At 39.2% G+C, this 12,762-nt stretch overlaps 1 protein-coding gene across 1 annotated transcript in view; it reads left to right on the top strand.

Annotated features, from left to right (window-relative positions):
• The window catches only part of camk1b (calcium/calmodulin-dependent protein kinase Ib), a 33,224-nt gene extending 24,099 nt beyond the window's left edge, over nucleotides 1–9,125 (top strand). The window contains exons 4-12 of the mRNA XM_019266342.2: nucleotides 2,896–2,970; nucleotides 4,282–4,420; nucleotides 4,635–4,761; nucleotides 5,149–5,224; nucleotides 5,362–5,474; nucleotides 6,357–6,435; nucleotides 6,596–6,683; nucleotides 7,258–7,378; nucleotides 7,467–9,125. Of these exons, the coding sequence (XP_019121887.1) occupies nucleotides 2,896–2,970; nucleotides 4,282–4,420; nucleotides 4,635–4,761; nucleotides 5,149–5,224; nucleotides 5,362–5,474; nucleotides 6,357–6,435; nucleotides 6,596–6,683; nucleotides 7,258–7,378; nucleotides 7,467–7,564 (916 nt within the window). The 3' untranslated portion in view covers nucleotides 7,565–9,125. The remainder of the gene's footprint in view (nucleotides 1–2,895; nucleotides 2,971–4,281; nucleotides 4,421–4,634; nucleotides 4,762–5,148; nucleotides 5,225–5,361; nucleotides 5,475–6,356; nucleotides 6,436–6,595; nucleotides 6,684–7,257; nucleotides 7,379–7,466) is intronic.
• Nucleotides 9,126–12,762: the final 3,637 nt, after the last annotated feature.

Genomic DNA, 12,762 nt, shown 5'->3' with positions numbered 1-12,762 from the left:
ACGTGTAACGCGTCTGAGCTACAGATGTCCAGTGAATCCAACACCAAATGTCTCCTTTTACTGACTAAGTCTGCATTGTTCAAAAGTGCACAAGTCGAGTGATAATGCATCCTGTTTGAGGGATTTGTATGCACTTAGCAAGCAATTAATGGGGCACAGAGCATTCATCCTAAGTAATCGTATTACAGCTTTCTGCATTACCCCAAATTCTAAAACCAGAAACACAGTTAATATGGTTAACAGAAGTAGATTTCTATTGGAGAAATCTGATTCTCTTTACTTTTAATGACTGAATCCCTCCTGACCTGAGAAAGAAACCATCCCCGTCATTACTGTAAGACAGAGACTTCTGCAACGAAACCAAGCTGCAACTTCCGTGGCTTTGAAGTGACGTCTATGCAGAGGTGTCAAAAACTGCTGTTCTGTGAATGGCCACTTGAAGCAGGCTACAGAACAATATGCTGTACTGTGAGTCTGAATTTCTATTTAACTCACCCATTCAAATTATATTAAGGCTCAAAGTTTTGCACAGGCAGCTTGTTTGAGCACCCAGGTGTCATTTAGCCCATCGTAAGGCCAAAAACGATCCACATCTTTGCCTATTATTAGATTAGCCACCACACTCTGAGTTTTGGGTGATGTCACAGATGTGATGTCCGTTCTTTATACTGTCAATGGACGAAACACTCTGCAAAAACAGAAGACATTTTAGAAAACACTCCTCCCATCACAGAAACTGTACAGATATTGTAAGAAGCACCCTGACACTTAGATTTAGTTACGCACTAATCCAAAATGTTAGTTCAACTTTGTAACGGTTTGTTGAGAAACCTGACAGAAAATGGATTTAGGGATCAGCAGATCTGCCAGTTTCACCCAGATGTCAGATGCAGTTGTTACTGGCTGCAGAGCTGACCAGTCTGTTCTCTAATTTGCTGACTTCTATGTTCTGATACCCTGTGAGAGCTATGGGTGCTGACAGAGGTCAGCAGATGACTCACCAGCCCTCAACAGACATTTCAGCTCTCTGACAATCTCAATGACCAGTTTCTACCATAAGGTCACCACCCACACAAACGCACCTGCACAGAAATTCAAGTTGCACCTTTTACCACATGTATCTGACCTTCTGTAATTGTGTGCGAAAGTGCACACTCGAGCTCACATGCGCTAACATGTGCATGCTCACTCTGCAGGTTTAATCCATCATTCATCCTTGAGTGGGTCCATCTCTCCTTCCGCAATGAGCTAAGCAGATGAATGAAGGTGTCCATGCATTGTTACAATCTGGATAACAATCATTGCTGTAATCCAGCATGAGCTCAGGCTGACGCATACACAGTTACCTCCAGTACAGCTCAGGCACATGCCTTTGTGTTGTCTTTGTCTTCATACCTTTAATTCAACCCAGTAACCCTCAAACACACATTCATAGTTCAGGTACTGAGGTAAATTAAATGAAGAAGATATACACAAACAAAATCAGGAAAATATGAATGTTAGAGTTAAAGGCACCCGGTGGACCTTACGTAGTACTTTGTGTTTAAGAATGGGTCCCTGTTTTGTTTGCATCACATGCACACGAGGCACACTTGCAGCACATTAGTTGCGTGGTTCAAATCTTGTCAGGATTCCACTGATCCACGATTGGTGACTGTAACATGTCAATGTAGCAATGTGCCAACAAAGGATAGCAAAGATATAAAGAATGCATGATTTAAAATCATCTAAAAATCAGCTTTGCAAATGTTTTATGATAACATGTTTGCCAGCAGTACACACAATGTATTTGGTAAACTGAACACAGCTCCACAGGGCCCATTTAATATGAAAGCATCAAAGTGGGGAATAGGATGGTAACACAAACATGTAGGATTGGGTATCATACTAATGACGTTATGATATCAGACTTATGGTCCGAAAACAAAACAACAGCTTTCGACCATACTGTACCTCATTTTAAGAAATGTACATGTTATCTATAAAAACATGTTTTCTTTAATAATAAGAAATATGTCTTAATAAGATCTAGAATCTTTAAAATTGTTGATCTACCTGATGGTAGTAGTGAGGTTTAATAAGTAAATTACAGTTTAATCAGGAGAGACAAGTGAATGAAGTAAAGATAATTGTTATTATTATTGTGATGAGTGATGATTAGGTCTTGACAGAAAGTCTTTGGGACTCAGACTCTACAGGGAGGTTTTAATGTGGATACTTTCCCCAGAGGAAATGCTACTTAAAAACAGAGCAGCAAGGTGATGAATGCTAACAATGCAGGCTTGTTGCTGTGCTATTGGGTGGATGTGACCAGCTGACAAGAACAAACAACATCACGAGTGACAGCCCCAGATAATGACCGCAAGGATTTTATGAGCAAGCATAGTCTTGACTGACCTTTCACTACGGCTTAATTTAATGGTAAATGGACAAAGTGTTAGCAGTGTCATTCAGTATTGAGTGTTGAGCGTTACGTGACCCTTGATCCAGTTAAATTGCGTTAGAATGCACAGGTGCACCTAATAAAGTGTACTACAGGTATGGGAACAGTGCACACCAGTCAGTCAGAGAGTACAATATCAATTCAGATGTAGTGAATCATCTTCTCACTCCTGTCACTGCTCCCACGGGTCTCAAGGGGCAGCGGAGCCCAGCTAAGAGTTCAGCCAATTAGGGAGCTGCATGCCACCACACAGTGTGGCCTCTACAATCAGCAAGAACTGCATGTGATTGTTGGATGAAGCTCCATGGCTGGTACATACACTGACTATCCCAACCCATTGTCTCTGCCTCCCACAGACAAAACCTTCAGGAACTAATTGCTAAAATAAAAATGACTTATAGGATCATTAGTTTTAACTTCTTGCTTTATTCTTTTTCTCTCCTTCTTCACAGGATTAAGCACGCCAACATTGTATCTCTGGAAGAGATATTTGAAAGTAAATCACACCTCTACCTTGTCATGCAACTGTGAGTATTCACATGTGTGGGTTTGTGTGATTTGTTGTTTTGTTTTTTTTGTGCGATGTACGTTTCAAACTCCCTACTTGTGCTATCTCCCACACACTGCATGTCACATGCCATTAATTGCACTCTTGTGTGCGCATGACCACACACAAGCAAACACTGTACTCTGCCTACTCACGAACACCAGTGGGGAGTTCGCCCTCACACCTGCAGCCTGTCAGCCTCCCACCCACCTCAAATACCAAAATGTCAGAGAGAGAGCGAGAACGAGAGAGAAAGGACAGATCAGGATCAGGAGCGCTATTAACTCAGAGGCTCCAGAAAATAGAAATCATTTATGCATTAATCACAGTCGCCACAAATCAGAGAGATAAAAGACAGAGGCTGAGAGGGAGGGTGCACATTTAGAAGGAAAGAAGGAAATTCCTGTCTTGACTACTCTTGTGTTTCTTCACAGTAGTTTTCCCCTGTAATATATTTGTGTTCCCTCATCATAGTTTTTGTTTGTCCTTGTATTCCCTCTGATTTATGACTCTGAGTGCTTCACCACAGTAATATATCTACAATTTTATTATTAACAACATCAAGAAAACGTAAGGATTTGTAAAAATAGTGTTGTATCATGAGAAGACTGGCACGGTGACACATGATTGTCCAATCAAATAAGGGTGGTTGAAACACACATCACATACCACTAAGTTTATTTCCTGCAAGTCTTGCTTTTCGAGTAGCAAGTTGTTTGTGTGGGTTTAATATTGGAGGCTTAAACTAGCGGCTGTTGATTTTCTGTAGACGTACTAAAGTCTCCATCTAGTGGTTTCTAAGTCTAATATCAAGCAAACATCTTCATACTGTACATGGTTTCATTCACACTACAGTTTGAACTCCACAATAAAATGCTTTTGTCTTTCTATTTCCATGTATTTGTTTGTTAGAGAATATTACAGTATAACATGTAGAGTATTATAGTAGTTATTTGCAACAAACAAAACAAATTCAAATTTCTAGTAGTGATAGCAGGAAGTCCTAAGCAGGAAGTCCCCATTCCATATTTTGCTCATGCGCTCTCACTCTCTCTCTCTCAGAACATGGAGGTTTCTTGCAAATATTTTCAAAATAATATGTTCACTTCGCGCCTTTTCACACTGTTCCTCGTTCCAATGTGAAATCTTTAGCCGTCCTGACCAGTCAGTGAGCTTCTTCCATTATTTCCAGACCTTTCAGCCCAGTCTGATTTTGTGGCTGTTGTCTCCATTTTGTGCTTCATATTTCTCACGCTTCATTTCACCCCAGTGAATGAATCTCTTTATCCAGGGTGTCAGGCGGGGAGCTCTTCGATCGTATCCTAGAAAAGGGTTTCTACACAGAGAGAGATGCCAGTAAGCTCATTCAGCAGATTCTGGATGCTGTCAAATACCTTCACGATATGGGCATCGTGCACCGTGACCTTAAGGTCAGTCCAAGGGGTCAGAGATGTGATGGAAACTGAATGTCAATGTATTTTCTCATAAAGTCTGAAAAAATGTTTTGCATTATGTCCAAAACTAAGTGTCTGCAATTTTATATTCTGGCATGTCTTTGCTGAAAGTGCATGTGTTGGTGGAGGTGCATGATTTATTTGATGATACTTTATTAATATTTCTGGTTTTGCCCCTCTGCCATCGCAGCCAGAGAATCTGCTGTACTACAGCATGGATGAAGACTCCAAGATCATGATCAGTGACTTTGGTCTGTCTAAAATTGAGGGCTCTGGCAGCGTGATGTCAACGGCGTGTGGAACACCTGGATATGTTGGTAAAGACGCCAGATATCTATCTTCACTTAGATAAATCTGCTTCTAATTAATCAGCGTTACATGACAGGAAACACCATGCAACATTATTACAGTGCCAATATAAAACTGTTGTGTAATATTTGTATTTTATTACACATCATCTACAGCTAATTAATGTCTCATGTAAATATTCAAAGTCATAATTTCCAACCTTTTTGACAGTTGTTTAAATCCAATTTGATCTGTAAACTACCTTTGCAGCCAAGGTCACGCTCTGATTGCACTTAATAACAGATTAATTATAAAATTTAAATCTTTGATTCAATTTTTACAGCTAATGTACAAAGAATGCTGAACATGTGTCAAATATTATCAAATGTCTTTCTTTCCTGGTTTTGTTCTTTTAGCCCCTGAAGTGTTGGCTCAGAAACCCTACAGTAAAGCAGTGGACTGCTGGTCTATCGGCGTCATAGCCTATATTCTGTGAGTAGATATTAACCTAGCGTAGCACAAAATAGAGATTTTGTTTTAAATTTATACTAGACATGTCATTTGGATCTTTGCCTTTATACCTACATCTGTGAGGAAACATGACGTGTGTGCTCTCCTGTGTGTCTCAGGTTGTGTGGTTACCCTCCGTTCTATGACGAGAATGATGCCAAACTATTTGAACAGATCCTGAAGGCAGAATACGAGTTTGATTCTCCTTACTGGGATGATATCTCTGATTCAGGTACAGTCCATATCAGCCAGCTGCTCGGTGTGATGCCACTTGGACAGGAACTTGAGGAACTTGAACAAATGTCAGACAATAACAATGGAACAATAGAAAACATTTTTTATGTAACAAAATTAGAATCAGCTGAAATGTTTTCTCACTAGGCATGATATGAACATTTTCTAGTACATTTATTAAAAGTTTTCTGTCTCCAGAAGCCACAAACCATCAAAGGATTGAAACACTTCACCTAGAGCTTTTTTTAAACAAAGCACAAGGCACATTGACGTGCAAACAACCATCAAGTTTTCCTCTCTGCAACACAGAGACCCTCTCATACAGCAGGGGAAAAAAAACAACACAGAAGTAGGCAGCCAGGACTTGTTAGCTTCCACTCACCTACCTGATACTTCTTACCTTAAGCAAGTCCTGAGCACTAGACGCCATTTATCCAAGACTTTGTTCCCAGAGCTCTTTCACATACAGAGAAAGTGATGTCCCTAAAGTTTTCTAAGCCAGTAAATATTTTATCCGAGCCCTACCTTTCACCATGCAGCTGTTGAGCCCACAAGCCAAGGCAATGATCCCATATTGATGTTTTTCCCAGTCCTGGCTCCTGGACTGGATCCCTGTTTCCCTGCTCTGAGCGAGGATCTATCCAACTGAAATGATACAACTAATGCAGCAGGCCAAATTTTTGTCATATGGGAATCAACTCAAGTTTGTTTTCTCTTGTTTACAGTAGTTAAATGTTGCTGAAATATGATTCAATTAATATGTTTCCAGTTTTAAATTGATGTAGCATGTGCCTTCATCAACAAATATATTGCATCAGTTTTGTGCAACAGGTGATTTTGTAATACCGACCTTTTTTTCAACTTTTCTTTTTCATTACAGCTAAAGACTTCATAGTCCACCTGATGGAGAAAGACCCCAACATACGTTACACCTGTGACCAGGCTCTGCAGCACCCCTGGTACTGCTCCTATATACCCATAATCTACAATAATGCTCACATAGGAAAGAATATTCTCTTATATTTACTTGTTTTTAACTATTTTAAAAACCCATGTGACTCCTGTCTGTCCATTCCATAGAGACACAGGTTTATGTTTCTTTACCCCTCTGTTTGTCAGGATTGCTGGAGATACTGCTCTGGACAAGAACATCCACGAGTCTGTCAGTGCACAGATCAAGAAGAATTTTGCTAAGAGCAAGTGGAAGGTAAGTCAGATTTCCAGTTTATCTTGGATGCATGTTAATTTTCCTTATGCGTGATGTATGCCACATATTTCCCCTTTAGTGCACATGGAGAGAAAACAGTTTAGCTACAATTAAAAGTCTCGTCACGGTCTGAACTTCAGGAATCACTCCAGCACAGCCTTTTTTAATTTAACTTATAAGAATGGAGCTTGTTGAATTGTTATAAACATTAAAGACTTGGGGCTGCTTCAAATCTTAAGGTTTCCAACCTGGGTGTCAGGACCCCCTGAAGAGTTGGAAGATGATCCAGCAACACTAAATTGTTTTTTCTAGCCAAATACTGCACAGTCTTTTGATCTCTAAAAAATACTAAAATTAAAAAGTCAGAGAAAGTTAAGATCACTTTCTAGATGAGCTGCTCACAGCTGACAGACTTGCAGCCTGTAGCACCAGAAAGGGAGTAGACATTGCTTCATATTGAGCAAAAAATGTCTGCTTTAGGCTGCCGTCCAAGTCCCTGTCAACTTTCAGTTACAGATGAATGAGATTTTACAGTTTTCTAGGTTATATTGCATTTGTGTCTTTTCCTCCGCAGCAAGCATTTAACGCCACAGCAGTGGTCCGACACATGAGACGTCTCCAGCTGGGCACCAGTTCCGAGGGACCCAACGCCACCGTGCCCAGCCCGTGCCGAACTCACCTGCTGGAAGATGGAGGTACAGGAGTTATTTTTTTAGTTATTGTAACATATTTAGTGCTTTTAATGACAAACAGCACTGATAGTATGTCCTCTTTGTCTCCCAGAAGCTTGTTGTGAGGGAGGGTGCTCCCAGGACGTCGACGGCGGAGCTGACCCTCTGTCCAACTGCACCTACCGCTGCCACCCGACCAGCAGGGTGTGATTCCTGTGCCTGCTCCACTTACCTGTCTAATCAATCCCAGTGACTTTCCAATTTTAACCCCCTCGGTGGAACCAGAGGCACCATCTCCCCCTTTATCTGGTTAGGAATACAGCGTCATTCCAACCTCTCACCTGCAGGGGGAGCAAGCCTGTCCAGCCTGAGAAGGAAGACATAAAATGGATGAAAGGAGGAGGGAGACTTGATGATAAAGATAATGATGCACCAGAGAGGATCACTTTTACAGACTGGGTTGGTAGTTTGGGATGAGATAAAATGGGAAGATGATACAGAGGAAGGAGGGGAAGATAGCCTCCTCCACCAGCATGTCAGGGGGATTGTTTTTACCGAAGCAGGACAGAGCTTGTTGGACACTGTTTTAACTCATGATTCAACCTGTCTTTGTTTGTTTTATTGTTTTATATATTTTGTGTTGTCTTTTTAACCTCCTGCCATTAGACTTTGGAGCGTACATCCATAAACAATATCTGCATGATCAGGAGAGAATCCCCCCCCCTCATGCATGTTTTGTTATCTTAGAAATATACCCTGTTACAGACATGCAGTATGATGCAAATGATTGAGTGTTGTGTGCAAAATTTTAATGGTGGAAAGGCATAGAGCATTTTGATATGTTGCCGTATTTTAAATGAAATTGAGTCAAACTTTGTAATTTTAAAGATCTGCATTCTGCGTGCTTTTAGACAATCAGTAACACAATAGTTTATGCAATGAAAACTCTCATCTATGTAGCCTTTCTTGTGGCGATATAGTGTTTCCATGCAGTGATTAGGTTTTTTGAGAGGAAAAAAAAAAAACTTCCCTCCCGCCCTTTTATTTTTTACCCCAAACTTCCTTAACCTCTCAAGCACAGGGATATATCTTTCGTCTATGGTGCCTTTAGGATATACAGTATGATGGGTTTATTTTTGGGTAGCTTCTTTTTGCAGCACACTTGCTGTAAATTCATATTTTGTATGTATCACATCAGCTTTAAAATGCAGTTTTATGCTTTTTGTGTCAAATTTAAGTACTGTAATCTCAGATGGAAAGGCCTGCACACATACTGCCATTATGGTCAGGTGTATTTTGTGAAACACTGAATCATCAATATGACAAGATGAAATGAGTAAAACTACAATAATGTGGGCTTTACCAAGAGCCTCATCTATTTAAAAAAATCTTTCAAATAAATGTTTTTCAGAAGTATCTTATAGTATTTTGCCACATCCCCTCAATGAAACCTATTAATGAACTATGTTGATGTATTTCAATACACAGCGTACAGTACATTTTTGCAAACAAATGTGTATTTGCAAACCTGAAAAGGGATTGATCAGAGTGCTTAGCCATCCTCAAGACTAGGCTGACTTAGTGGGATTAAATAGGTTGTGTAAATGCAAAAAAAAAAAAACCTGCAACCAAATTTTGATATGCATCTGTCACCATGTACTGTATCCGTACTGTATCATACTGTCCTTTTCTTTTTACATTCTTACAGGCATATTTCCACCACATGCAGTGTTCACAAAGAACCTGGATTAAAGAATGTGAATATGCATCAGATTGACTCATTTCATCTTTTTATGACATTCATTTTTCATTCATCCGACCCATTTTTTTAAAGACATGCATTGAAAAACACGTAGCTGTGTTGGTTTAGAGGAGAATGGTTTCAAGTATCAGATGTAGAGAAGTAAAAAAGTAAAGAACTTTTTTTTTCAATCCCCCGTACTTCATTTTGGGGTTTGTTACGGTCAGGAACTGAAGGACAGTTTACAGCGAAGGCGTTGCTGAGATCTTCCACCAACATAAACTTCATTCATCCTCTCATCCACTGTCTGTTTCATTTTCTCTCTTATACAACAGTATAGACATTTGGTACTGCTGTGATCTGGTGCTGATTGTGTTTGCATGATGTGGCTTAAAAATCCCACAATCAACGATGAATAGTGTGTGCACCTCTTGTGATAATAAAACAGTTACCATGAGATGAGTGTTGGTAAAAGGAGAGATATTACTCTTTAACTTTTGGAAGTTAAGTAAAAATTCTCTTTAAAAGTTGGTCTTGCAAATGAGTTAAGACTAATTGAAAAACTATAATAATGTTTCAAGAGGTTAAAATAATTTTAATGTGCTGCTTTAAAAAGTCTTTCTGAGCTTCATTCTGCATTTCTATTGGGTAGGCGTTGTAGTGCATTTGAACAGTAATGTAACTGGTGATTCCAAACTGTAAAGCGTAGTTAAACGAGTGATTAGTTTTTCTGGGATTTTCAGTGTGAATTGTTTGTATCTCATGATTTAATGTAAGGAAGACCCAGGCAAGCACGCGAAAGCTGATGCTTATTACTGTTGGCAGACTGACAGTCTGATCATGAAAACAACTCTTCTAATTTGACTTATTGCCACAGATGCTGTCATTAAACTCCTGCTGTATGGTTTATTTGTACTTTACCTACTGATGATGATTAATTTTGTAGTATTAGTATAAATTGTTTTGTTTCTTTTACATACTCCAACTCCTTCTGGTTTAGCACACCCAATCCCAAAGGGACTCAAATGAAAATGTTTCCGGCAAACCCTGAAAAAAAACTAGAGATATTTGCTAAGAGAATAGTCTGTGAGTGAGAAACAAACCAAACAACTCTGAATGTTTGTTCTTGTTTTGTGGAAACGGAAAACAAAGGATTATTACATTCCAGTGCAATGAAACAAGTGATGAAATATAACTACGTAGTATCCTATTACCTCACCACTCAACCACCATGCTAGGAAAATAGGAAGAATGATATTGAGAACATGGTTAGGAAAGAGAAGCGATGCTGAACTTGCCCATAGCGATACCTAACTGCAGGGTTTAGATCAATTACTACAACTTTTACATTCAAAGTCAAAATCAATATTTTTACAGTACATACATTTCATTCATAGAAGAAATGATTTGTGATGATCCTTTGATTGCTCATTAACTGCTTTTAGACAATGACTATGTTGCCTTTTAAGAAATGCTATTTTGGACAGTGGTACTTATTCACAGAAGCAATGCATCATCAGTTGTTGAAAAGTGATTACTGCTCAGTGTGAAAGCCAGTGACTTTGTGTTTGGAACAGATTTGTAAGCGAAACATACATTAAAATCCTTGTCTATGCATTATGAATCTGTCTGACTCCATTTGTGAAAGACATGTTTCATGTTACACAAACATTTAACAACACATTCCAGGTTTAAGCAAATGTTATTATCAAACAAAATGTGTCCTTTCAGCTTTCCATCTATCTATTTGGATCTATTATTTATTACCTTTAAACAAATCTAATAAATCAACTTACAAATTCATACATTGTGTGTAATAAATATAATCACATTTGTGATTTAAAAGTAACTTAACCGCACCAAATTGTGTAACTCCATTAGTCAGAGCTGAGGTTTGTTACCTGTCTTGTAAGCAGGACTAGTTGAGCTGTTTTTAACTTAATGACTGGATTTCACTGCTGCTTTATTTATCTGAGATAACAAATGTTAACAAATGTAATTTCAATTACAGCAAACCGCTAAAGGAATTAAATAGATTTAGATTGTGCTGTGGACTCAGTTTAAAGCAGCACTGCTTAGAGAGTGCAATACTGTACCGCTGTCGTAAATATGGACAGTTGCACATGTGTATTTGTTGTGATTATATTACTCATGAGGAGTTAACAACTTTGCTAACAGCCAAACATCAAGTAAGTGCAACAACACAAGAAATAGCAGCCAGCTAATATTACTTAGTTTGTAGAAATCGCCCAGCTCAGCGTCTGTCTTGCAGGCTTTTATTTTACAAAGCTCCCATCAGTGACTAAATGTCAGTCCCAGATTTACTCTTTTTGCTCATTTTCTCTTCTTAGATTCTTCTCTCAGCCTCTTTGCCTCTTTCATTATGCCCATAATAGAGGTGGCTAAGTCTGGTTACATTGGTACCAGCTCTGGTTCAGGCATGAAACCTCCCGATGTCCAATCACCTGTGGTATAAACATGAACTTCCCCTGGAGTTCACTGTCTGGGCAGCCTGGCTTACAAACTGAGGTAACTGTAGCTAGCAGCAGCTATAGTTTGCAGCAGTTTACTTTACTGTCCATCAGGAAACTCAAAAAGCAATATAAGCATTACGTACTTCTCGTGGTTGATTGTACATGGAGCAAAGTTTCAGAAACAGGCATACTGGACACAGAGTGAGAGTGACAGCAATTCAACTGATTAGATGTCCTTGTAGCATCAAAATAATTTTAAAGCAGTTATTTTAGAAAACACAAGACACAATGTTGCTTTAACACTCTGTTTTTTTCTAAATTATATTATTATCTTTGTGGCATAAAAACATTTAGATGCTAAAATAAATGTCAAGTCAGAGTCTGGTATTAGATAAATGTTGACTAGATGTGTAATTAGCCTACTGGATTTTGCCGATATAGTACAGAGTAGTGTAGTATGGTGAAATAGTATTATTATCAAAAAACAGAAACCTGTAAGAAAAGTTTCAATAAGAATGATGCTTTTCTCAATGATGAAATTCTGCAACTGTTTCTCACATGAAATAGTTTTGTGGCTTGAGAGGTTTGTCATGAATGTTAATTTCATAGTCTGCTACATGAGGCCTCTCTCGTCCTCTCCCAGGAATGCTGGGTAATTGAGGCTTGTGGTTTGGCTGCTGGAGCATTTCTCTGGAGTAGACCAGAGAGCGGAGCGAGAGCGGGAGTCTGGTGGTTGACCTCATTCAGGAGACAGTAGACAGAGTAAAAATTATGCGGTCAAACCAGGAACAAGGGACTGATTCAAAATAATGGGAGAGAAATTGCATGGATCACAAGGTAAAGAGTGCTGAAAGATGCAGGCAGTGTTTAGATGTGGAGGAGTGGAAAAAACTGAAAGTGAAACATGGCCAAGGGTGAAACCTGGCACCATGTAGAAGAATACAACTAAATCAAGGATGGGACCAGAAGACAGTGTACCTACATCTTAGAGCCAACACATATCTTTATGCCTGTGTTCAGTTTCTCCTAAAATATGAGAGGAGAAGCACATTGATGAAGTTTGTGCTCATAGTCCACATCCTCCTCCCAGCATGACCTCGGAGTGCTGTTGCCCATGCTTGCAAGGAATGTGAAACAGAGACTTGAATACAACAATGAGCCAAAAGTGAACCACACTGGTATGACTGACTCAA

The sequence above is a fragment of the Larimichthys crocea genome, chromosome VI, assembly GCF_000972845.2.
Source record: "Larimichthys crocea isolate SSNF chromosome VI, L_crocea_2.0, whole genome shotgun sequence".
NCBI classification, from domain to species: Eukaryota; Metazoa; Chordata; class Actinopteri; family Sciaenidae; genus Larimichthys; species Larimichthys crocea.
The sequence above is the reverse complement of the archived record's forward strand: the minus strand, read 5'-3'. Positions and strand labels throughout refer to the sequence as shown.